At 44.1% G+C, this 26,746-nt stretch overlaps 2 protein-coding genes across 2 annotated transcripts in view; one reads left to right on the top strand and one right to left on the bottom strand.

The window, feature by feature from the left end:
- Window positions 1–912: 912 nt before the first annotated feature.
- Window positions 913–23,109, top strand: CYBC1 (cytochrome b-245 chaperone 1). The gene is made up of 7 exons (XM_089658180.1): window positions 913–960; window positions 6,251–6,348; window positions 9,947–9,988; window positions 12,118–12,191; window positions 15,909–16,005; window positions 16,132–16,276; window positions 17,144–23,109. The coding sequence occupies exons 2-7, from the start codon at window positions 6,264–6,266 to the stop codon at window positions 17,265–17,267; spliced, it is 567 nt and encodes a 188-aa protein (XP_089514306.1). The 5' UTR covers window positions 913–960; window positions 6,251–6,263; the 3' UTR covers window positions 17,268–23,109.
- Window positions 21,338–26,746, bottom strand: part of HEXD (hexosaminidase D) — a 51,195-nt gene continuing 45,786 nt past the window's right edge. The window contains exon 13 of the mRNA XM_089658177.1: window positions 21,338–26,746. Coding sequence (XP_089514303.1) covers window positions 26,566–26,746 — 181 coding nt within the window. The 3' untranslated portion in view covers window positions 21,338–26,565.

The following is a 26,746-nucleotide window of genomic DNA, read 5'->3' as shown; positions in this document are numbered from 1 at the left end:
TTTGGAAACTCGGGCACTGCCCGAGGTCCCGGGGTCAGTAGAGGGCCTCATGAGATGCCCCTGGTACCATTTTCATAGGCTTTTTTGAGTTTGGGCAAGGACACAGGGGCCCCATGATCCCCTATTGCTGGGGGGCCCCATGAGTTGTCAGTCCGCTCCTGCCCATCCCCCCTCACCCTAGAGAGTCTTCCACTAACACCACCAGAAAGACACTCACCTTCACAGCTCTGGACATCCCCTGGAATGACAATCGGGCTCTGCATACACCATCAAGCAGTGCTGCCCCCCTAAAAAATGCCGCCCTAGGCAAATGCCTTGTTTGCCTTGTGGTAAATACACCCCTGCTTATGCGGGCTCTGCACACTGTGCAACCATGTGTATAAAGCCTAAGGGCCCATTCACACCCACTGCTGCGTCAGATTGCAGCCACCGGCGTGCTGTAGGATGACAGTGGTGGCGCCGCGCATCGTCTCATTTTTAAGAATTTTATTAAAGTGTTCTATTGGCCGCAGTGTGGTGTGAGAGTGGATTGTGTCGCTCTGCTGTGGTATGATTGGCCTGGTGCCATTTTGCCTTGTCTGGTGCTGGAATGGCTGCCCAGTACCGTCCTATCACGCCTGGTGTGAATGAACCCTAAAAATATAACTCCAGCAAAAAACTCTTTCACTAGCTTTGAATGGAGCAGGAAAGGTTTGGACTCTCTGTCAGGTTTTTATTGCTGTCTGTGTCCCTCTTATCTGACTTCTCATTGGCCGGTTACAATGTTTCTCATTTGCACTTTTCAATGAAATTGTTACATTTGTTATCATGACAGAGAATGCAGGCAGCGCCACCTAGTGTGGGATGCAGGTAGTGCAGGGGAGTAGTAGGGTGAAGCCAGGGTGTTTCCTCCAATCTCCCAGCATGCCTCTGGCTGTGCAGTGTGTGGCTGGGGAAGTTGCTGGAGGTACAGGCAGGCAGGTGAGTGCTGGAGATCTGTGTGTGAGCGCCTTCAGGCAGTAGGGAGCTGTGTGAGCACTGGGGCCCTAGGGGCCCCTGATATTCTGCACCCAGCTCTGCACTGACCCAGGGAGGGTAGGGGGAGGAATGAACAGATCTCTCTTTTTGTTTGCTGCAGCCCCTGGCACATCTGGCTGGCTGGGGTCCTCCCTGCGTTCTCACACACTGTGGTCATGATTTCGGTTGCAGTTGATCTCTCAATTCTTGGCTCTCGATTTCTAGGCATCCAGGACTTTTTTGGAAAGGGGAGTTGGGAGTGCAGTGTATTACAACCCCTTTTATTTGCTGGTGATTTTGTGGAATGCCAGATCTATACGACACGGGTGACCCCATCCACAGAACTACAGTGACCCCCGCATAGTGGTGATCACATATGGGGCCCTAGGAGCACAGGGGGGCCCTGAGACTGTCTGGTTACACATGTAGCCATAGCATCTAGCCAATCATTTTGGATTAGATGAAAGTGTGTGTGTATATATATATATCAAGGTTGAGAACATCTATACCTTTGCGGTGACAGCTCTAAAGGTGACCATACACTATACAATCTGATTGTACAATCTCCCAACCATGTAGTATTGGCATCTGCTTGAATCGATACACTTTGAATGGATTGATCAGGTTTGTTCTCATATCATGTATTTTTTGTAAATCTAAAACTGCTTGTACAATCAGATTGTATAGCGTATGGCCAGCTTAAGGCTCACTGTACATGTTACAATCTGACTGTACAAATTCTTCGCGATCATCCTTTTAATATGAGGGCCAATCTAATCGATGCAATCAATTTATATCTAAACAGGCACTACATAGTTATTGGTAGATCTACCTTAGTTAGTATACCCTTTGACCCTCGATTCACATATATGAGGCCGTGCGGGCCGCATTTTGCACGGGCACGAGAGCCCATTCATTTGAATGGACTCCCGTGCACCGTGACACGCAGGGAAAGAAGTCCCTGCACTTCTTTGGAAAACGCAGCCGAGGTTCCCTGTACGGTTGCGTTTCCCAGTGTGGGCGGCGTGCCATTAGAACTACTGGCACCTGCCCACGGGTCCGCAATTCTCTGTGCAGGTGGTGCAGCTGCACGGATTTTCATGCGGTTCCACAGAGGCACCACCCGCACAGATGTGAACCTAGGGTGAGGGACTGATGTGAATGTACAATATATGTGTAAAGTGCTGCATATGTTGATGGCACTATATAAGTACCTGAAATAAATAAAATAAAGAAAATTGTACAATCAGATTGTCAGATTGGTGAGCCTAATGCAGGCCATAGACGGGTCGAAAATCGGCTGATTTTTCGGGCAAAAAAAAAATTGGCCAATTTTCGCACTGTTAATGGGTTAATTGGACGGCCGTTTTTCGGGGTAAAGTTGGAAAAAAAATCGTCCGATTTTCCCAGCAATGATGGGCAAATCAGCTGATCTTTTTACCGATAAAAAATCTGCGCATGAGCCGTGGCCTGCAAGAAAAAGAAGAAGAATAATTCCAGTCCGCTATTATATTTGATATGAAAAAGTCTTGCGGTTGCAACAATGTATCCATTTGTATCCGAATGAAAACATTTGTATCCAAAATGGATACAAATGGATACATTGTTGCAACCGCAATACTTTTTCATGTCAAATATAATAGTGGAGCTCTCTGCAGCAACAGAAGTAATTAAATGCCGGCCGTAGACGAGACGAAAATCTGCTTTTTTTTTTACCGTTGGTGGTAACGTCGGCCGATCGACTGATTTTTCGTTTTATTTTTTAAAAACGGCCAGTTTTCAACCCCTCTATGGCCTGCATAAGACTTGGTTCACATCTGTGTCGGTGGTGCCACTGCGGATCCGCACGAAAATCCGTGCAGCCGCACCACCCGCACAGAGAATTGTGGACCGCGGGTGGGTGCCAATAGTTCTAACGGCATGCCGCCTGCACTGAAAATCGCAACCATACTGGGAACCTCGGCTGCGTTTTCCGAAGAAGTGCAGGGACTTTTTCCCTGCATGTCAGGGGCACGGGAGTCCATTCAAATGAAGATTGTGTCTTTTTGAAGATGAGTGTCTTTTTCTCTATCGTCGGGGGGGTAGTGGAAGGCTCTCCCAGGTGGGGGGCAGGGGTGTTGTTGGGCAATGTCAGGCTCTCTCTGCTGGAGGGGGTTGTGTTGGTCGGTGTCCGTGGGGGCAGATGATTTTTGTGTTGCCTAGGGCAGCACAAAACCTAAATACACCACTGTGCCTAAACTCAGGCACTGCCCGAGGGTCCGTGGTCAGTAAGGGGCCCCATGAGATGCCCCTGGTACCTTTTTCATAGGCTTTTTTGAGTTTGGGCAAAGACACAGGGGCCCCATGATCCCCTATTGTCCGGGGGCCCCATGAGTTGTCAGTCCGCCCCTGCAGGGGAGGGAGCTTCAGCAGATTAACAGCCTCAGCTCTGTTCCTGTGTGTTGTGTGAAGGGGGGGGGGTCTCTTTCCTTCAATCAGCTCTCAGAGCTCTCCTCACTGAGCTCTGCATTGTGTAATTCCAGCTCGGGGGCCCCATGAGTTGTCAGTCCGCCCCTGTGCCTAGGTGATGATTTTATACACCTGTGGCTGTGGAGGGGATTGGAACACCTGAATCCAATGATTTGGAGGGCGGGCCCAATACTTCTGGCAATATAGTGTAGGTTAAAAACCTGTTCAGGAACTCCCTGTTATAGGGTGACAACTCACTGTCCTTGCCACCCAGTTGTGTCACCATGGGTTCCAATAGATCTTGCGCATGGCTGTTTTAACACACATTATGCATGCAGACAGGAAGTTGCTGCAAAGAGGGTGTGGGAGATCAGCAACACCAAAAAGCAACAAATGATGATAAGCAGAAGAAAATAAGTATTTTTATATAAAAATGTCAAATGTTATTAATAGTACTTTAACTAACTAAATATAATCTACTATAATATATATATATATATATATATATATATATATATATATACACAGTGGGGATCGAAAATTTGGGCACCTCAGCTAAAAATTTGTATTAATGTGCATAAAGAAGCCAAGGAAAGATGGAAAAATCTCCAAAAGGCATCAAATTACAGATTAGACATTCTTATAATATGTCAACAAAAGTTAGATTTTATTTCCATCATTTACACTTTCAAAATAACAGAAAACAAAAAAATGGTGTCTGCAAAAGTTTGGGCACCCTGCAGAGTTAATATCTTGTACTGCCCCCTTTGGCAACTATCACAGCTTGTAAACGCTTTTTGTAGCCAGCCAAGAGTCTTTCAATTCTTGTTTGAGGTATCTTTGCCCATTCTTCCTTACAAAAGTCTTCCAGTTCTTTGAGATTTCTGGGCTGTCTGTCACGCACTGCTCTTTTAAGGTCTATCCATAGATTTTCAATGATGTTGAGGTCAGGAGATTGTGAAGGCCATGGCAAAACCTTCAGTTTACACCTCTTGATGTAATCCCCCATGGATTTCGAGGTGTGTTTAGGATCATTATCCATTTGTAGAAGCCATCTTCTCTTTAACTTCAGCTTTTTCACAGATGGCATCAAGTTACCATCCAAAATTTGCTGAAATTTTATTGAATCCATTTTTCCTTCTACTCGTGAGATGTTCCCTGTGCCACTGGCTGCAACACAACCCCAAAGCATGATTGATCCAACCCCATGTTTAACAGTTGGACAGAGGTTCTTTTCATTAAATTCTGTGCCCCTTCTTCTCCAAACGTACCTTTGCTCATTCCGGCCAAAAAGTTCCATTTTAACCTCATCGGTCCACAGAACTTGTTTCCAAAATGCATCAGCGCTTGTCTATATGTTCATTTGCAAAGTTCAAACGATGATTTTTGTGGTGAGGACATAGAAGAGGTTTTCTTCTGATGACTCTTCCATGAAGACCATATTTGTCCAAGTATCTCTTTATAGTGGAATAGTGTACCACAACTCCAGTGTCTGCCAGATCTTTCTGGAGGGATCGTGCAGTCAAACGTGGGTTTTGAATTGTTTTTCTCACAATCCTGCGAGCTGTTCTGTCTGATATTTTTCTTGGTCTTCCAGAACTTGCTTTTACTTCCACTGTTCCTGATGACTGCCATTTCTTAATTACATTCCGAACAGAGGATATTGACATCTGAAAACGCTTTGCTATCTTCTTATAGCCTTCTCCAGCTTTGTGAGCGTCAACTATTTTCAGTTTCAGTTTTCTAGACAACTGCTTAGAAGAACCCATGGTGCTGATTGTTGGGGCAAGGTCAGATGAGTCTGGGCATTTAAAACCTTTGAGATTGACATCACTTGGTCTTCCCAGATGATGATTGAGAACAATCCATGACACTGGCAGGTCTCAGCTTGGCAAAGGGGGCAGTGCATGCTATAAATTCTGCAGGGTGCCCAAACTTTTGCAGACGCCATTTTTTTGTTTTCTGTTATTTTGAAAGTGTAAATGATGGAAATAAAATCTAACTTTTGTTGACATATTATAAGAATGTCTAATCTGTAATTTGATGCCTTTTGGAGATTTTTCCATTTTTCCTTGGCTTATTTATGCACATAAATACACATTTTTAGCTGGGGTGCCCAAACTTTCGATCCCCACTGTGTGTATATATATATATAATTTTTTTTTTTTTTTTAAATATAGCCTAGTAGATTGTAAGCTCCTATGAACAGAGCCCTTTTATTCCTCTTATTTTGTATGTATTGTAGCTGTACTGTCTCCCTTTTTTATTGTACAGTGCTGTGCAAACTGTTGGTACTATACAAGTCCTGTATACTAATAATAATATTTATACTTTAATAAGGAACTGATGACATTACTAAGGCAGCCATCTTGTCAGATGAACGAATATTGGTAGAAGATAGCAGTCTAACAACATACTGGAAGTTAATTCTAGGTCTCCCCTGAATTTTCTACCTACCAATGATAACACAAAGACTTGCGTGTGCTTCAGTGATGTCACTGCTTCCCTGTGAATTGATTGGCTGCCTTTTTTCTAAGTATGGCTTCAGCTGCAGAGCTCTCGGTCAACTGCCATGCTGGTTCACAGCAGAACTTCTACTACAATGAAACTTCCTTCTTCCCTTCTGGTTCCTCTTCCCAGTCACCCTTCCTCCTCTCTCAGCCTGTCACTGGATTACCAGAAAGCCGGATGTGGCCATTACACAACACTCTAAATTGAGTGCTGGAGATAAAAACCTTTGCAGATAAGGCTGCCACTCCATATGGGGTGCTGGGGTCTTGTGTCATTCCTTCTCTTTGTCTTCCAGGAATAAGGCAGCCATGTATATGCAGGTGGAGAGCCATACAGGGTCCCGGTTACATCTCAAGAGAAACCCCAGCATCCGCTCTTGGTCCCTTTTGGTTGGTGAGTTTACCTCTGTTGTTAATATTATTATACAGGATTTATTTAGCAACAACAGTTTGTCCAGCACCTTATAATTTAAAGAAAGACAGTACAATTCAAGACAAGAGGATTAGGAGAGATCTGCTTATGAGAGCTTACAGTCTAAAAGGGAGGTGGAAATGGTACTAAAATATAACGGTGAGGTATGACTTGATCGATAAAATAAAAGTCCAATTGTGTAGAGGTGGGATACGCTTCGTTGGATAGAGTAGGCGATAGCCAGACAGATTGGGGTGAAGAGTCCAGACAATGGGAGAGGGTCTAGGGAAGTTCTAGAGGTAAGCATGGGAGAAGGTGATGAAGCTAGAGAGCAGAAGGTCTTGCAAGGAGCAAAGAGAGAAAGTAAATGTTCAGTTGTTGGGTTGAGGTCAGATAGGCTTACTTGAAGAGATGAGTTTTCAGGGATCTCCTAAATGTGGACAGAGTTGCAGATAGCCAGACAGATTGGGATACGGAGTCCAGAGAATGGGAGCAGCTCTAGCAAAGTTCTGGAGGTGAGAATGGGAGGAGGTGACATAGTAGCTAGAGAGCTGGAGGTCTTGGAAGGAGCAAAGAGGATGGATGACAGAGAAAGTAAAAGTTTTGTTGTTGGGTTGAGGTCAGATAGGCTTACTTGAAGAGATGAGTTTTCAGGGTGGACATTGTTGGAGATAGCCAGACAGATTGGTTGGGATATCCATAGAATGGCAAAGACTCTAAGGAAGTTTTGAAGGTGAGCATGGAAAGACGTGATGAGGGAGCTAGAAAGCAGGAGGTCTAAGGAGAAGCAAAAACGATGGTTGATGGAGAAAGTAAAGGTTCAGTTGCTGAGAAGAGGTGGGCTTCCCTGAGGAGATGAGTTGGAGAGAGTAGGCGTTAGGAGTAGGAGATAGCCAGATAGATTGGGGTTGGGATTTCCAAGGGCTGGGAGAGGTTCATATTGAAGTCCAAGAGGTGAGCATGGAAGGAGATGACGTGGTAGCTTGAGAACCGGAGGTCTTGGAAAGAGCAAAAAGGATGGTTGGTGGAGAAGGTAAAAGTTCCATTGTTGAGTTGAGGCTAGGTAGGCTTACCTGAAGGGATGGGTTTTCTGGGACCTCCTAAAGGTGGACAGAGCTGGAGATAGCTAGACAGACTGAGGTATGGAGTTCCAGAGCATGAGGGAGCCTCTAGAGAAGTCCTGGAGGTGAGCATGGGAGGAGGTGACAAGGCAGTAGAAGCTCTTGGGAGGAGTGTAGAAGCTGGTTTGGGTTATGTAGTGGGGGGTTAGAGTTGTGGATGGCTTTGTGAATTGTACTTAGTATTCAGGAATTTTAATTGTTGGGTGAATGGAGGGATTGGCAGGGAGGGGCATTGGACAGTGAACGGTTGGTAAGGTGGATGAGTTTGGTAGCAGCATTTATGATGGACTGAAGGGAGGATATCCTGGGGGGAGGTTGGCCAACAAAGAGGGAGTTGCAGTTGTTGAGACGAGAGATAACAAGGGATTGAATTAGAGATGTCATTGGCTAAGAGGGGGCAATTTTTGTATATCGTTACGGAGGTGAAGCTTTCAAAAATTGGACAGTGATTGCATGCACAGGAGTATCGTCATCCCATGCCAGCCAATGAAGAGGCCCGACAACCAGCACTCAGAAGAAGATGGTGGTGAGGGACCATTGGACAGGTAAGTATTAATTCTTTAGTTCCACTTTAAGTCTCATTCACACAGTGGTGTTGTAAAGCGGTAGTTTCTGCCTTCATGGGGAACACGACTTTTGCCTAGCAGACATTGTATGAATGAGCCCTGAAGGTTCTGAAAAATCAACCAAAACAAAATACAAGCCATTTTATTGAAATGACCAGAGTTTTCCACTACTACACCGCCACCACAGTTACTGTATCTCCACTTGCTTCTGGGTTCCATGCCAAGTGGCTGCCCTCAATGAACGCAAAGCTTTTTCTAATTGGATGAGGTGGAGAGCGTGACATCACCACCCCAGCTCGTCCAATCAGAGAATGCTTTGCATTCATTGAGAAAATGCAAAGCATACCCCAAATGGCGTCCATGCTGAGTGGCCCATCCATTGTGTTTGCAGTGCAGCAGGACAGCCTCTAGGTACAGGAACCGGAAGCTAGTGGAGATCACTGTAGTAGCGCTGTCTACTAGAATGATTTCCAGCTTCTAGAGGGATCCCACAGGTATGGTGTATACATAGTTACATTGGTTCAGTCTGGAACAATGTACTGATGTGAAAAAAATATCCATACCTGGATTTCAGCTTTAAATTTGACTTTAACCACTTCCCCTCCGGCCACTGTATATAAATAGCCGGACGGTGGCAGTGCAGGGGCGGGTTTCCGTTCATAAACGGCGCCCGCCATTTTGGATTGTGCGCGCTCCCTGGGAGCGTGCGGCACCATGATCCGGTGCCGGACACAGCGGAACACCGATCGTTGTACAGGACCTCTGTGGCCAATCAGTGATCACATGAATAGGTGTAAGCAAGATGTCACTTCTGACATCATTGCTTACTACGTGTGAAATCTGTGAATGATCACAGAGTCACATAGTACAAGGCTATTCACAACAGCCTTGTACCATGTGACAAGCTGTGACCAATCACAGCTAACACAGTATTTCTCAATGGCTGCAAGAATATTGATTTTACAGCCTTTATGGGTGTAAAAGCAATCAGTGTAAAAACAAAAAAACAAAAAAAAAACTTCATCACCCCCCACAAGTAGTACAGTGTCACTATGGTGACACTGTACTGCTAGGGTGATAGTATGTTAAAAAAAACCCCAAAAAAATAATGTAAAAAAAATTAAATTAAAATGTAAAAACAAATTTTTGAAAAATTTTTGGTTATAAACTAATTTGGGTTATTTTTTTTACTAAAAAGATAACTAAATACATTTTGGCCAAGATTTATGAAGAAAGATTATTTATTTGCAAAATTTTATAAGAAAAAACACTTTTTAAAAAAATGTTTGGACTTTTTCATTTGTATAGCAAAAAAAAATAAAAACACCAGTGGTGAATAAATACCACCAAAATAAAGTTTTATCTGTGTCAAAAAAATGCCAAAAATGTCATTGGTACAGTATTGCATGACCGCGCAATTGTCATTCAAAGTGCGATAGTGCTGAAAGCTGAAAATTGGCCTGGACAGGAAGGAGGGGAAAGTGTCCGGACTTGAAGTGGTTAATAATTGATGATATTCCAAACAGAAAGTCCAAATAATTCAGTCCACAAAACAATCACCCCGTGAAAAAACGTGTGCAAAAATAAATACATATATAAATGTGTGGTGCTCCCCTCTCAGGTGTACACTCACCAAAAAGTGTTGCCTCCCACTCTCGTGATTGGCACACTAGGATTTAATTGACGATTTTCCAAGGAATATATCAGATCACTTGTGACAATTTATTTTGCTTATAGTGTATACATCGTTACATTGGTTCACTCTGCAACAATGTACTTATGTGAAAAAAAATATCCATACCTGGATTTCAGCTTTAAATTTGACTTTAAGCGACCCCTGAAATAATTTGTAGGAATCATTATTATGTATTAATACGGCTGCTTATCTTTTAGGGATCTCTTCGGTGGGGCTGGCAGCTGCGTATTACAGCACAGGTAAGTTCCCTTGTGACTACAAACTTCCCTTAATGAAAACAAATACCTGCCCTATGTACTTACACTGTGTATGCAACATCAGCTGCTGCTACCAAATGTGCTCCCCCTACAAATTGTAAAAAAAAAAAATAAAATAAATGCAAATGTCGCAGCGCTCTCTGATAGCGAATATTATACCAATTTCTTGAAAACCAAAAATGAGTCAATACATGTGAAGAAATTATAAATGAGAAAAATGACACAACTATAAAATATCAAGTGAAGTATAGTGCTTATAAAGCAGTTCAGCACGCTCTCATAAAAACTGTGCGTAAATACCCATCCATGCGCCTTCAAATAAATAAACTTTATATAACAAGAATATAAGCGAGCGTAAAATCGAGAACAAATATGAATATAGGCAGCTGCTGGCACTTCAGGGTATAGGCAACAGTCCCAATATAAATGTGTATAAATAAAGTGCAGCGCTATAAACGCACACAACTGTATAAAAATAATAATACGGTAATTCTCACAAAATAAATGATCAAGAAGTATATGCAAAAGAATAAAGTGCAGATCAGTGCGGTTGTGTATATAAGTGAATCAATCAATGTCCATAATATAATCATTATTATTATTACTATACAGGATTTATGGCGCCAACAGTTTGCGCAGCGCTTTCCAATATAACGGGAGACAGTACAATTACAATACATTTCAGTACAGAAGGAATAGGAGGGCCCGGCTCTTGGAGCTTACAATCTAAAGGAAGGGGGAGGTGATACAAAAGGTGATAGCTGCGGGGGATGATCTGGTGGAGGTGATTCAAGTACAGTTCTTAGTTAATATAAATTATAATTATATATAAATTATGTTAAAATATATAAATATATATATAATTATAAATCAATCAGCAAATATCGAACAATAATAGTCCTCAAATTGATTGCAATGCATCCACGTGAAAAAAAGTGCAGATGTGCAAGTATCCACAAAGGGAATCCACCACCTCAGACGGATGAAATTAAACATTAGCAGGCATCTGTTATAATCTGTCACATCTGGAGGTGCAGGAACAAAGAGGCAGCTTAGGGGTTAACAGAAAAAATGGCAGTTGACTAGTGCAAAACCACCTAGAAAGTGGTTAATTGAAATCCAAGGATTTCAATTAACCACTTTCTAGGCGGTTTTGCACTAGTCAACTGCCATTTTTTTCTGTGTTCCAGTTTAGTTAGGTTTATAATCCACACTTTTATTCTAAGTGAGTCGGAGATAATATTTAGATATGGTTATCGTATCAAAGTGGATGGCACTTTTCCTTTTTTGAGCTTAGGGGTTATTCCTACAGCATCATCCGTATGCAAGTGGGGCGAGAATCCTTTGTCCTGGGAAAGATAGCTCAACCACAGGAGCCGGAGATGCTAATATAGTGTAGTATTTATTAATAATATAGATAGTTCACAAGCAGTTAAAATATTCCACGTGGAGTAAGGCAAAAATAAGATACCAAGATGGCCGCCGCTCCGTTCCTCGGCAGCGGCGGCGTGACGTCAGCAATGTAGCAATGTAGTAAATCAATCGCTGAAAGTGCAATATGTGGTATTGATCACAACAAAACCAAAGGCGCCACTTCACTCCACCAATAACTGTGCAGTGAAGATCGGCACCCCACATGGATATGCACTCCCCAAAAAAGATCTGAACCTCTGAGGCTAAAACAGGTCAAAATTTCATTATTCCTCGGTCCATTCACTTTTAGGCAGGAAGAGTCACCCGCTGTACTGACTCAGACCACATCATTTGGGTGCAGGAATGGAAGAACCACAGAGCAGAACATCACTGCAAAACGCATTTATTTAAAACATAAAAGATCCCATAAAATAAGTACTGAACTCCAGTGTCTCTCCTGAGCTGCTGCTGTTCCTAGTCACCAGAACCAGCATGTGCTCCAGGAAAAGAAAACGGCATCATCAGAAGTGACGTCAGTGTCCAATAGTCCCACCTTGACGCGTTTCAGCTGATCCGGACGTCTTCAGGACGTCCTGAAGACATCCAGATTGGATGAAACACGTTGAGGTGGTGGTTGTTTTTGAAACTATTCTCATTTCTTATATCTTTTTTTTTTTTTTTTTGTCTTTTTGCTCTAGACTCCTTTGCATGGAAGCTCTTCTATGTGGCTGGTTGTTTCTTTGTAGCTATTCAGAATTTAGAAGATTGGGAAGTAAGTCTGTTTTAGCTATCAAAACGTAAAAGTATGGTTTGTGCACTTTCAACTCAAAGTGGATTTCTGAGCCAAAACTATTTTTTTTTTCTAATTTTGAGTAGAAGAGTGCAATCTTCCATCAGGTAAAGCTTGTAGGCGCATGACATTCAGAATTGAAAAAAAAAAAAACCTGTCATTTCATTAAGACCCATTGTTTCAGGGACACAAGAAAGGGGCCGCTCATTCCATGAAAAAACTTTTTTGGAAAGACACAACAGTAAGCTGGTCATTATCTTTACAGGCGTGCCTCGGTTAACGTAATTTTCGATTTACGAATGAAAATCAATTGAAAAATAATGGTTCGCTTTACAATTTTTTTTTGCAGAACAAATTTATTAATTGGTTTTCAATGTATTTATGAATTTTTTTTAATTGTGTCTCTGTACAGTATTTATGCCTTTAAAGTGCACTTTATAAAGAGTTGTGAACAGATAAAACTTTTTTTTTTACTTTTTTCTGACCTCCGGAATGAATTCATTGGTTTTCAATGCATTTACAAATTTTTTTTAATCATGTCCCTGTACAGTACTATGCCTTTAAAGTGCACTTTATAAAGCATTTTGAAGAGATAAGACTTTTTTTGATTTTTTTTCTGACCTTTGGAACAGATTAATTGGGTTTTCAATGCATTTGCGATTTTTTTTTTTTTAATCTTTGCCTTTAAAGTGCACTTTATAAAGAGTTTTGAACAGATAAGACTTTTTTTTACTTTTTTCTGAATTCCAAAACAGATCAACTGGTTTTTAATGCATTTATGAATTAATTTTTAATCATGTCCCTGTACAGCATTTATGCCTTTAAAGTGCACTTTAGAAAGCGTTTTGAACAGATAAAATACTTTTTTTTTCAGCCTTTTTCTGACCTCTGTAACGGATTAATTGGTTTTCAGTGCATTTACAATTTTTTTTTTTTTTTTTGAATCATGTCCCTTTATACCTTTAAAGCACACTTTATAAAGAGTTTTGAACAGATAAACCTTTTGTTTACTTTATTGTGACCCCTGGAATGGATTAATTGGGTTTTCAATGCATTTACAATTTGTTTTTTTTAGTCATGTCCCTTTATGCCTTTAAAGTGCACTTTATAAAGTGTTTTGAACAGATTAAACTTTTTTTTACTTTTTTCTGACCTCCGGAACAGAGTAATTGGTTTTCAATGCATTTACAAATTTTTTCTAATCATTTCCCTGTACAGTATTTATGCTTTTAAAGTGCACTTTATAAAGAGTTTTGAACAGATGAGACTTTTTTTCTGACCTCCGGAACGTATTAATTGGTTTTCAGTGCATTTCTGTGGGAAACCGCATTTTGGTTTACAAATTTTTCACACTACAAAAAGTCCCGCAGAACGAATTCAATTTGTAAACCGAGGTACACCTGTACTTGGATTTGCACTGTATCTCCATAAGCTGACCACCCACTGTATCCTATGGCACAGTAGCCATTGCAAAACATTCCTCCCACTGACACCAACGATGGGGAACTGTTTACTCCCACTGACACCAAGTCATTTTCTACTCCCACTAGACAGCCCCCCTAAAGTTCGACAGTAAACTGGCCCTTTGTTTAGATAGTTTGGAGACCCCTGTTCTAGCATCAGCAGTAGTAGGCATAGGAGGAAGTGCTGGTCAGGTTTCCTGTGTGTGGAATACAAATGTCTCCGGATGTGATGTCAGACACATTTGTAGCACCACCCCCTTAGGAGTTGCTGAATTTTGGGTCCCCCTAAAGCTCTGTAAAGCCAGGCAACACACATTTTCTTCCACACATTGCACTCAGAGTCAGTAAACAGTCCTTGAACTTGGTTTTGTGATTTTATTAAGGGGTTAATGACTTGGATGGGGTTGAGGGTGCATGGGATGCCCAAGAAAACTGCAAACACGAGGACAAACTCCTTTGCAACTATGTAGAGATGTGGACAAAATAGAGCATTTCAGCTCTCTGGTGTACCCCCTCAGACCACGGATGAATCCTCCTCGTTACCCAGCTGTACCGAGGGTATTCCTGGGCAAGGAGGCCCAGAAACTGCCAATTTAGCACAGCAGCCCCAGATGAGAAGCTAGTTGGGTTTTCTACCTGACTGCCCTCTCCCCTGATGCAGCCCAGAGGTTGTAGGAGTTCTCACACTGTCCTTCCTGATAGCTCAATGGGTTGGTGGCTGCCTTCAGGCCTTACTCAAGGCTGGCTCCTTCCCTGCTGCTCAGGATTGTCCTCCCTTGGAGATGGTGGTACGGTGGAGATCTTATTCTCCAGCACCTGCTTGTAGGTAGGCCCCTTCCCTGGGCCCCCTCCCAGGCTCCAGCCTCTCACTCCATCTTCTACCCGACACTCCTGCCACTTCCAGGCTCTGATTCTTACGGGTTACCTTGCCTCCTGCCAGGGTATTGGCCAAGGTGCCTTAAGCATGCAAATCCAAGCGTCCTCCCCTCCAGAAAGCTGTCAGGTTTCAGGAGAGGTGGGAGGACTCCAGCAGCTCTGACCTTCAGAACCTCCCTAGCCTGCCCTGGGGTGAACCCCTACCTCACTCACAGGCTGACACATCCCAGGCTGCTACTCAGCCTCTGCCTAGCAAAAAACTACCTAGGTAACCTGGAGGTCATTACACTTTTCTGTGAATTTGTTGCGGTTTCTTGCCTGCAGATCCTGACAGCAGCAGCATTTATCAGACTTGTGAGCGCCTTCAGTTAGCCATTGTGCTATCAGGTCTATGTGAATGCCTTTTGCATAGAAACTGTAGGTGGAGTATGATGCCAGACATACTGGAGAATAGATGTTGGGTTGACATACCCTTTAAAATGACTCTGTCATCATCCCCCCAAAAAAATTAAAAGAATCTTCGTCCTTCAGTGATGTAGGGACTAGTGAATGGAACCACATGACACAGCGGGGGACCATCTGACACATGGAAAGTGTGTCAAACAGTGGAGGTTCTTCAGTGGCCGTAGCTCTTGAAGAGAGCCAAAATCATCGACTGCTGGACTGGTATTGGTAAATAGTGATCTTCTTTTGAATGGGACTTCTTTTTTACATTTTTCAAGTCGCTTTAGAAGCAGAACTAGACAATGGCACCACGTTAGGAACTGTTAGAGAACTTCAGGTTTGCTTTAAACAGTTTTATGTTTCAACTTGCATCATGATTTTGACTTTCAAAGCGGAGTTCCATCTAGAAAATGAAATAAAAGTCAGCAGCTACAAAAACTGTAGCTGCTGACTTATAAAATACAGCCACTTACCTGTCCCTCGGTCCAGCGGTGTCCTCACCACGGCTGGTTTCACCGGCCGTCTTCTCTCCCTCGCGCCGGCATCTTCAGTGTGGGCACCCGGCTGTGACAGCTTGCGGCTTCACAGCCGGGTGCCCACTGCGCATGCGTAAGAAGCGCTGCGCTTTGTGAATGGCCCTGTAGTCTTCTGGGACCTGTCATGTGTCCCAGAAGACTATGGGGAGGGAAGGTAGGAGGACAACTTCCGCTTCTGATCACCTAGGAAGTAGGAGCGGGTACCTGTCAAATTCGGGTACCCGCTCTTCAAAGGCGCCAATCCCTTGGGGACAAAGGCTTAAAGCAGAACTTCCCCTTTTGGGTGGAGCTCCGCTTTAATGTAACTTAGGAACTTGCAGCTTCCCATTTTCCTAATGGGTTCTTCTTCAGTCATTTTTCTTTTCTCCTTTATTTCAAAGGAAGTCATATTTGACAAGCGGGAAGGGAAGGCCATCTTAAAATCATTCAGCTTGTACAAGAAATTGCTGACTATGTGTAAAGGAGGCCAGGAGCAAGGTAGGTGCTTTCGGTTTGGCGTTGCGGATCGGGTGAAATTTGGGATCGCCGATGGATAGTGTTTTGTAAATTATCATTCGTGATGGACTGCTTTGATGGCAAAGGTCACTGTTGTTTGTTTTGCAGCGGTGGTGCTCCTCAGCGAGATAAGAGACATCAGCGTTGAAGAGGAGAAAGTGAAATACTTTGGAAAGGGCTACCTTATCGTCTTGCGTCTCTTGACGGGAATATCCCACCCGCTTACCCAGAGTGCAGTACTGGGAGGACGTAGGTAAGTAAGCAACATGAGGCTCAATTTATAAAGCTAAAACACTGAGAAAAAGTTCCTTATTTCCCAAAAAAGTGACAGTTATTTTCAGCTCAATGCAATGAGATTTGAAAACTGCAGTCGCAAACCTGAAAATTAAAGATCCTTTGTGAGTTTACAAAATACAAAAAAGTGCAGCATTAATCATAAACGCAATAATGCCAATAAAACATAAAAAGTCCCAATTCATAAAGTCCCAATAATATTCCCACGGTCCACCATCACCAGGACACCCGAATAGTTCAGACCCTTACCAGAACTTCTGGCCGAATAACACTGGTCAATATAGGCAACTCCAATAGGAGATGAGAATATGAATTTTGGAATCAGCAGTCCTCATCCAGGTTATTCTCAATCTTCCCCTTTAAGAATCAGAAGTAGGTCCTAAAAGAGTACTCTCATCCAACATTTAGGTAAGGGATAGAAGAAAAAAAACACTCAGTGTAGTATTTGAGTAATAATTTTACCCTGTTTAATTTCAAGTTACTCGGACATTTTTATGGAGGGTTACCAGCATTTGTATTAAGTTTCCAACCAAGAAAATGGCCGCCATCCCTAAAAAACAACAACATGATGACATCACACGCCGAAGCTCCAGCCAACGCGTTTCGTCATCCAGTTGACGTCGTCAGGAGCGTGGCTTAACGGACGTGATCGACGTCTATAAATAGTAGCTGGAGGGACCCTCCCACTAATCAGCCTGCATTCCCGGAGACAGAACAAACTCCTAGAGCGCATACAACATTCCTTTGTGAATTTTGCCTATGATTCCAAATTGTCCTTGACACAAGGTGGTGCTACCTCTTTTATATCTAAATCTTTCTGTTCTAGTGATGTGGAAGCTGTGGCTAAACTCCTGACCAACTTCCTGGAACTAGACTTGGCGGGGTTCCGCTCCAGAATAGCAGAGGAGAGCAGCGACAGTGAGGAGACCTTGGAAAAGGATGATGAATGAGTCCCCTACACTACGACCCAACAAAGTACGGAATGGGAGCTGTTTGGCCATCTGAGATAATGTCTATGGCAACAATGAAATACACCCTACTGTCCAGATATCTCTTCCTCCTGATGACATCGTAGCTCATGGTATATGAATTTTCTTGCAGTGACACCATCCTTAAGCTTTGAGGTCCATCAAGCTACTTAACTTGTTTGTTTCCAGTTATTCTTGCACTATTTTTTTGCTTTAATGCCTGTGCCTTTGATGGACGTGCCTTGGTTCTCTTGATTCCAAATATTTTTAGAAGATGCATACCAAATCGACATGTGGATTAGTGTTACCTCTTATAGAACTTGAAAAATACTCCGAAATCTGGTTGTGTGGAGCTATACTATGGGGCCAACTAAATATCTTCCACCAGAGTTCACTGATAATGGATATTCCAAGTTTAATTTCTCAGTTCTTCATGTGATGATGTCTAGGTATAAGACATTAGTTGCGTGGCCTTGATGCCTTGGCTTTGCACACCATTATAACAAAAACCTATATAACGCCAGGTATTTATAACAGATAAGAAATGATGAAATATTGCAACTATCTTTTTTTTCGCCTTGGCTGTTATGTCAGAGCATGGCATCCAAGACTGGGAAGCAACCCTACATTGAAGTTTACTGTCCTTGGTACTAAGAAATGACTTTGGTATAAAATGCAGCTTTTACTACTGTAGAGGTATAAAGGGTTACTATAGACCAATAAGCATGCACACTAACTCATGGGAGGGCTGGCCTTGTTCTCTCCTGCTTTTTGGTTGGCCACTGCATATATAGTCCTATGATACGGCCTTCAATTTTTTGTCTCTCTTTCATTTAGATTGTATTACTGTAAGAGCACAAAACTTATCTTCTTACCGTCAAAATATTTATTTGTCTTAACTATATTATGAGCTTTTATAACGGTACATTATGATGAAATGAATCCTAAAGTATTCGTTGTCCAGAAATATTTCAGGGGACTTGTCAGAGTAGCTATCAAAGAGTCTTGGCTACAATATGTGACCAAAGGGTTTTGGATACTTGACCATCACACCTACATTATATGGTCTGTAATGTAGACTCCCCTTCAAACGATAGAGTTCAGGTGTTTCCAGTGAAGTTTACTGGTAAGACTATATCAAACAAACATTATAGACAATGGTGGTCTTTCAACCTTGTGGTGAAGATCCTTTTCTGTTCCACCTTGACTGTCCCGTGTATATAGCCAGCTCCATAAGAACATGGTTTCAGCAGTTTGATGGGTTGGAACTTGAGTGTCCTGCTCAGAGCCCTGACCTCAACCCTAATGAACATCTCTGGGAAGACCTAGAATGCTGATGGTGATCCAAGTCTTCTGCTCCTACATCAGTACTTGACCTCAATTACTACCAAACACCTTTGGGCTGAATTGTAAAGCCAATGGTGGGTCAGGGCTTCTCATCCACTATCAGTATCTTACCTCACAAATGGGCACAAATTCCTACAGACACTCTCCAATTCTTGTGGAAAGCCTTCCCAGAAGAATGAAGGGTGTTATAACTTCATGAGGGGGCCCAACTCCATATTAATGACCAAGGTTTTGAAATGGAATGTGCAACAAGCTCATATACACTCACCATCCACTTTATTAGGTATGCCTTGCTAGTACCGGGTCGGACCCCCTTTTGCCTTCAGAACTGCCTTAACTTTGTGGCATAGAAGGTGTTAGAAACATTCCTCAGAGATTTTGGTCCATATTGACATGAGCTACTGTTGGCGTTCCATCATCTGGAACCAGCCTGCCCATTCTCTGACCATCAGCAAGGAATTTTTCATCTACACAACTGCCGCTCACTAGATATTTTCTCTTTTTCTGACCATTCTCCGTAAACCCTAGAGATGGTTGTGCATGAAAATCCCAGTAGATCAGCAATTTTTGAAATACTCAGACCAGCCTGTCTGGCACTAACAACCATGCCACATTCAAAGTCACTCAAATCCCCTTTCTGATGCTCGGTTTGAACTTTAGCAAGTCGTCTTCACCACGTCTAGATGCCTAAATGCATTGAGATGCTCCCATGTGATTGGCTGATTAAGCGATTTGTGTTACCAAACAATTGAACGGGTGGACCTAGTAAAGTGGCCGGTGAGTGTAGGTGTGATGGTCTGGTGTCTACAAACATTTGGCCAATATAGTCTATATTGGCCACCATGACAAGTTACTTTTATAGAGTATGCGTTTTGTGCTTTGGCGTTTATTTCAATGGCAAGCACTCTGGTCAATGAAATAATAAATGCAGTAGTGCATTTACACGTTTTTTTGACGCGTTTAGCATTTTTCTGCTGCCAGTAGAGTTGAACATCTATGGCAGGTTCAGTGTACATGTAGCCTTGCTCTAGCAGAGGAGTCTATTGGAGTGTATGGCAGGACATTGGGAATCAACGTTTATACTGGAGGATGGCAGGCAGGAAATGCAATGTATGTATTCAGGATTGTAGTAGAGATGCTATAAGACAATGCATTAAATGCAAGAATTTCCTCTGCCCATCGCATGTCCTGCTGGGAGCTATAGGGACATATCAAAGCTCTACTCTCATTGTAAAAAGTATAACCTTCCCACCCCCTCCTTCCCTAATGCCGACAGCGGGAAGCCAGACCATTTTTAAATGTTTTACCTGACAAAGGATCTGTACTACCGTCCATCCAATCTGGAGATTTACACTGCTCTGCCACATTGCACAGTCCTGTCTGTCAGCACAGGTGACCTGACTTTTCTTTGCTGCTTTTCGGCAACTCATACAGGTCTGGTCCCTCCCTCCCAGCCTATGACTGGGCAGTAAAAGGAGAAACAGACAAATGAGCTCATCTCTTTCACTCCGCTCTCTCCTCTATCAACAATATCCTTGTGAGCACTGCAGCATAGCTGGTTGGTCCTTGTGCTGCTTCTGCTTCTCCTAGTCTGAGCTCCATGTGTGAATGAAGAGATGGAGCAGCGGCTCGGGAGCGTGCATGCTCGGGTGCCCCCATAGCAGAGGCGTCCCTAGGGTTGGTGTCACCTGGTGCGGTAACACGTGGTGTCACCCCTCCAGAGAGTGGTGCCGGAGTAGCGGTAAAAGGAGTATCCCGTGAAGATATGCATCCCCTGAAGCAAGTGCGAATGTGCCGGTTTCAGGTCGAAGAAGCCGATCTCCGACTTTAGCACAGAGCCGGCGATCGGCTTCTTCGGCCTGAAACCGACACATGCGCAGTTGCTGCAGGGGATACTCATTTTACCACTACACTGGGGCGGGGGCAGCTGTCCCTGTACCTGCATCCTGCTCCTGCACCCCGTGATGGTGCACCCCCCTAGGGATGCCACTACCCCATAGCAAGCTGCTTGCTATGCATGGGGGCACCCGACAGATAGAGGAACCAGGAGCACCAGTGGGAGACCCAAGAAGAGGATCGGGGCTGCTCTGTGCAAAACCACTGCACACAGCAGGTAAGTATAACATGTTTGTTAATACAAAAAACTGAATCTTTAGTATCGCTTTAACCTCTTGGCGCCGGCCACACGCAAATGTGCGGCCTCCCGGCGTCTGGGCCTTGACGCCAAGCAGCCGCACATTTGCGCGCAATTAGAAAAACATATGCCCTGCGCGCTCCTAGTGCACATGTCCGGTACTCACGGAGAGGTCCCGATCTCCTCTTTCGATCGGGACCTTTCCCAATCATGTGACCGCTGTGACAGCGAATCATGGCGGTCACATGACACTAAAACCCCGCCCTGCCTAAAACCCTTAAAGGGGCGGCAGCAAGGGGTTAAGCTTTGATAATAAAACCTGGAAGCTGATTGGTTTCCATGCAGAGCTGCACCAGATTTTGCACCCTCCAGGTTTAGTAAATACCCCCCCCCCCCCCCAATGGGTTCTACAGTACAGCAAAGAACAGATGAGTAACTATCCAGAGCCCCAGGACTCAGATATTACTAATCTGGCATTGATTGTTACAAGTTACCGTGTTCTCCCACAACTCCACTGCCTGGGAGTGATAAAAAGAAGAAAACACAAAAGCAAGACATCCGTGACTCGGCGTTTATGAAAATCAGGTTTAATCAGTATGGCACTCATTGTGCTTGTTACAAACATACACAGGGGTTCTGGGCCGCTGGCCACGATCTGGAGAGTATTACTGGTAGGAATTTGTTTTTATGTATAATTTATGATGAAAGGGTACATGTTCTTCATGAGAAAGTGGGCTTGTTCTTTTTTTACCCCCCCCCCCACTTACTTTTCCTCTACAGATTCGTACTTCTCTCAATGTGGCGGCCGTCACTCCAGCACCAAAAGCCTTCATTGTCTGGGCCACACTTCTACATAACTTACTCATAGGCAGGCCATAGGGGGGTACAGTTTTCGATCCTTCTACCATGGGTGCAAGGGAAGAAAACTGGTCGATTTCCCCCAACAACAGTCAGTGTTGATGTGCTATTGTGTTCTGCTGGCGGGGAGCCTTTCTGGACAGCAGAACACAGCGATCACTGCTGGCGGTTATAGCCGCTGGCAGTGATCGCATTAAAAAAAATCTGACAGGCTCGTTGTGCTGCAGTCGATCGATGGATCAACAATGCTACAATCAGCCTGGCCATAGATGGATTGAATCTCACCTGTTTTTTTTTTTTACTGAACCGGCTGAGATTTGATCAATCTATTATTTATTTCAGGTACTTATATAGCACCGTCAATTTATGCCGCGCTTTACATATATATTGTACATTCACATCAGTCCCTAACCCTCAAGGGGCGTACAATCTAAGGTCCCTGACCCTCAAGGGGCGTACAATCTAAGGTCCCTAACCCTCAAGGGGCGTACAATCTAAGGTCCCTAACCCTCAAGGGGCGTACAATCTAAGGTCCCTAACCCTCAAGGGGCGTACAATCTAAGGTCCCTAACCCTCAAGGGGCGTACAATCTAAGGTCCCTAACTCACATTCATACATACACATACTAGGGACAATTTAGACAGGATCCAATTCACCTACCAGCATGTCTTTGGAGTGTGGGAGGAAACCGGAGTACCCGGAGGAAACCCACGCAGACACAGGAAGAACATGCAAACTCCAGGCAGGTGGTGCCGTGGTTGGGATTCGAACCAATAACCCGAGTGCTGCCAGGCGGAAGTGCTAACCATTTAGCCACTGTGCTGCCCATCTATGGCTAGCTTAAATTTACACTTGCAGTTGGGGAAGAGTTAAAAACACATGGTTGAGCCACATTTTTAGCACTTCCTGCAAGCGTCAAAGGCAGCCGTACAGGGATATACGCATGCGTGCCAAAAATTATTCCAACTGTTGCATTTGGCTGGCAGTACCACTTCACGTGAATGTGGCCATGCCGCAACTGTGTGCAATACATGTAGTTGTGGATTTTAGGGATTAAAACAGGCAGTTAAGTGGGGGCATAACACCTTCTCGCAGCCTGGCAATTGCCCTCTGAAAAGCAATCCACTGCAGATTGCTCTTCAGCTGTATAAACAAGCACACAGACTTCTACAGAGTTTTGTCCCAAAGGCCACAGATGATCAGAGAAGATCCCAAGGACGTCTATAGGGCTGCAATGCATAGGTGTGGCCAGGACAGTGAAGACTTGTGCTGCTCGATGTAAACAAACGACACAACCACGGCCGTCAGATCTAGGCCCCCATATGGGGGAGGGTGGGTTAGGGCAAGAAGGATTATTGCACTTTGTTTTGGAGAGCGCTTACCCTTTAATAACACGTCTTCATTTTTTATTACTTGAAACTATGCAGCCAGTGTGTGATTGTTTGTTTGTTTTTATACTGCAAATAAAGTATTATGAGATAATGATCCTGATGAGCGGCAGACGACTTTTATTCGGGATCTCGGGGGGTTTGTGTTCTAAGCCAGAGGTCTCCAAACTTTTCAAAGGGCCAGTATACTGTCCTTCAGACTGTAGGAGGGTCGGATTAGGAACAGTGAGGATAGAAAATGTCCTGGCCTCGGCATCAGTGAGAATAAACATGGCTGCAGGGTTGATGGTCAGTAGAAGTAGTGCCCCATCATTGGTGTCAGTGGGAGGAATGGTGCCCCATCATTGGTGTCAGTGGGAGGAATAGTGCCCCATCTTTGGTGTCAGTGGGAGGAATAGTGCTCCATCATTGGTGTCAGTGGGAGGAATAGCGCCCCATCATTGGTGTCAGTGGGAGGAATAGCGCCCCATCATTGGTGTCAGTGGGAGGAATAGCGCCCCATCATTGGTGTCAGTGGGAGGAATAGCGCCCCATCATTGGTGTCAGTGGGAGGAATAGCGCCCCATCATTGGTGTCAGTGGGAGGAATAGCGCCTCATCATTGGTGTCAGTGGGAGGAATAGCGCCCCATCATTGGTGTCAGTGGGAGGAATAGCGTCTCATCATTGGTGTCAGTGGGAGGAATAGCGCCTCATCATTGGTGTCAGTGGGAGGAATAGTGCCCTATCATTGGTGTCAGTGGGAGGAATAGTGCCCCATCACTGGTGTCAGTGGGAGGAATAGTGCCCCATCATTGGTGTCAGTGGGAGGAATAGTGCCTCATCATTGGTGTCAGTAGGAGGAATAGTGCCCCATCATTGGTGTCAGTGGGAGTAATAGTGCCTCATCATTGGTGTCAGTGGGAGGAATAGTGCCCCATCATTGGTGTCAGTGGAAGTAATAGTACCTCATCATTGGTGTCAGTGGGAGGAATAGTGCCACATCATTGGTATTGGCGTGAAGAATAGTGCTTCATCATTGGTTTCAATGGAAGAAGTACTGCCCCATTGTTGGTCTCAGTGGGAGGAATAGTGCCCCAAGGGCCATCTGGCCCCGGGCTGCAGCTTGCAGACCCCTGTTCTGGGCGATGAGCCTATCAAAAATGAATCTACTTTTAATTGTACATGAACCCGATCACTAAAATTTCTTCTAATCCTTACCATTTTAAAGCCAATGAAAAATCCATTTTGAATCTGCAGCTTTTAGTACAATACCTACTGATCATCCTCTGAAGGTTCTTGTTCAGACACTTCCTGTTACAAGGTGACAACACTCATATTGAGCTCTTATGTTGTCACCCTGTGACATGGGCTTCCAGTGAAGGGTAAAATTGCTGTCGCTACCAGGGAGCCGGTCCAAAACAATAAAGTACAGCCAGCGCTGTGTGATTGGAGACAAGAAGTGGCTGAAGGAGATCAGAAGCACTGAAATGGGGGAAAAAATAAGAAAAGAGGAGAAAACTGACTTTTTGAAATAAATAAAAAAGGAAGTCATTGTTTATAACTCAAAACTTTAACAAACAAAACTTCTCCCGATTAGAACACTTTCACACAGCCGTGTACGTTCCATTCATGGGGGGGGACCCCTGTATGGATTTCCTGCTGAATGGGATAGATGTCATGTGTGACATCCGTACTTGTTCACATTTTAATAGTGGAATCGTGATGGATCTATGGATGGCCGAAGGTCAGACTTGCACCCGTACATGAGGCAGCTCTGACCTGTCACATTTAAAGCGTCACTAAACCCCGGACCCTGCATTCACTATATCCACTTTCTCTGGACCCCGCATTCACTATATCCGGTCTCCCCGGACCCCGCATTCACTATATCGGCTCTCCCCGGACCCCGCATTCACTATATCCGGTCTCCCCGGACCCCGCATTCCCTATATCCGGTCCCCCCGGACGCCGCATTCCCTATATCCGGTCCCCCCGGACGCCGCATTCCCTATATCCGGTCCCCCCGGACCCCGCATTCACTATATCCGCTCTCCCCGGACCCCGCATTCACTATATCCGCTCTCCCCGGACCCCGCATTCCCTATATCCGGTCCCCCAGGACGCCGCATTCACTATATCCGGTCCCCCAGGACGCCGCATTCACTATATCCGCTCTCCCCGGACCCCGCATTCCCTATATCCGGTCCCCCAGGACGCCGCATTCACTATATCCGCTCTCCCCGGACCCCGCATTCACTATATCCGCTCTCCCCGGACCCCGCATTCCCTATATCCGGTCCCCCAGGACGCCGCATTCACTATATCCGCTCTCCCCGGACCCCGCATTTACTATATCCGCTCTCCCCAGACCCCGCATTCACTATATCCGCTCTCCCCGGACCCCGCATTCCCTATATCTGGTCTTACACAGAACATGGAAATGCAATTATTTTAGTAAATATAAACTGCTAAATACCTTTTCTCATCATTAATATATAGCAGTCATGTGACTTCTATCAGTGTTCAGCTGAGCACTGATTAAAGTTTGTAGGAGTTTTCATTCTCCCCTGATTGTCCTGAGACTGCAGGACCCCTGACCCTCTGTCTGGACAGCGGTGATTGGCCCTGTGCTGATCACATGCACTCTCCCAAGAAAAAAATAAATAAAATTCTAGCAATACACACCAAACAGAGCATAGGCAGCTTGCTGCAAAAGCTTTGTTCTATCAGTAGAAGAAGGGGAGGATCAGAGAAGACAGGATCAAGGAGCCTTTTTACACAATGCACAGGATTAACCCCTTAGGTTCCACAGTGAGTATAACAAGCATGCTTTACTGCATCTACAGACTGATTGTACTGTTGCAGGTTTAGTAACATTTTAATATCATTTTAGAGTCATAGGAAATCTAAATGTAGGCTTTAAAGGGTAGCGAGGCCCCGTGGACATCCTTTTGGGGGCCAGCGATCATTGCACTTATTGGCATTCATTGACAATACAGAATAATAGACCTCTTTGCAGCATAGATTGACACTGCGAAAAAGGAACAGTAAAAGACAATCACTGCGCCACATTACTAAGCATAGCCTGTGTGCAGAACAAGTCAATAATGACATTTTATACTCGTGTATATTTACAAACAATATATAGAAACAAGCTTTTCTTTTAAACATTAAAGTAGAACTAAAGACAATTTGTTTCCACTTTGGATAGAGTATAGGAAGGTTATAACCCCTGCCAGGTTTTTTTTTTGCCTTCTGTGTCCCCATTGGGGAGATTTCCTTTCACTTCCTGTCCCATAGCCAAAACAGGAAGTGAGAGGAAATCTCTCCAAAGTGGGATTTTCTTTTACTTTCACTCACGGTGATCACAGTCAACAGGACTCATAGAGAGGGAGAATCTCCTTCATGGGGGCACAGACAGCAACAAAAACTCTATTTTAACAACATTCGATAAGATTGTGTCATATACATTTAAGATCACATTCACAAAGATATATTAAATAAAATATAGATTGCTTTTCGTTCACTTTATATGTATGGACGGAGTTCGGAGGAAGACTTGTCCCGGATCCATTATTGCGCAGTATTGCACCCGGCATCCATGGCGGATTTCAGATCTTCCACTAGTTCCTGAAGCTGCTGGTAATGTGGCAAGGCGTTCTCTTCCAGCCATTCCTCCACTGTGACCAGCGGAAATATCTTGAGCATGGCCGCCTGCAGATCCTCCAATAAAGATGTCCATTTGGACAAAAGG

Source organism: Staurois parvus, unplaced genomic scaffold (assembly GCF_062004578.1).
Source record: "Staurois parvus isolate SC_StPar_1 unplaced genomic scaffold, SC_StPar_1.0 ptg001055l, whole genome shotgun sequence".
Classification (NCBI taxonomy): domain Eukaryota; kingdom Metazoa; phylum Chordata; class Amphibia; order Anura; family Ranidae; genus Staurois; species Staurois parvus.
Note: the sequence above shows the minus strand (reverse complement) of the source record. Positions and strands in the feature narration are given on the sequence as shown.

What these genes read in the sequence shown, in the direction of transcription:
- CYBC1 (XM_089658180.1), top strand. Translation starts at nt 6,264, where the DNA reads ATGTATATGCAGGTGGAGAGCCATACAGGGTCCCGGTTACATCTCAAG. An exon ending in AGAATTTAGAAGATTGGGAA is followed by an intron (nt 12,192 to 15,908) that starts GTAAGTCTGTTT and finishes TTTATTTCAAAG; the next exon opens with GAAGTCATATTTGACAAGCG. An exon ending in GCAGTACTGGGAGGACGTAG is followed by an intron (nt 16,277 to 17,143) that starts GTAAGTAAGCAA and finishes TTTCTGTTCTAG; the next exon opens with TGATGTGGAAGCTGTGGCTA.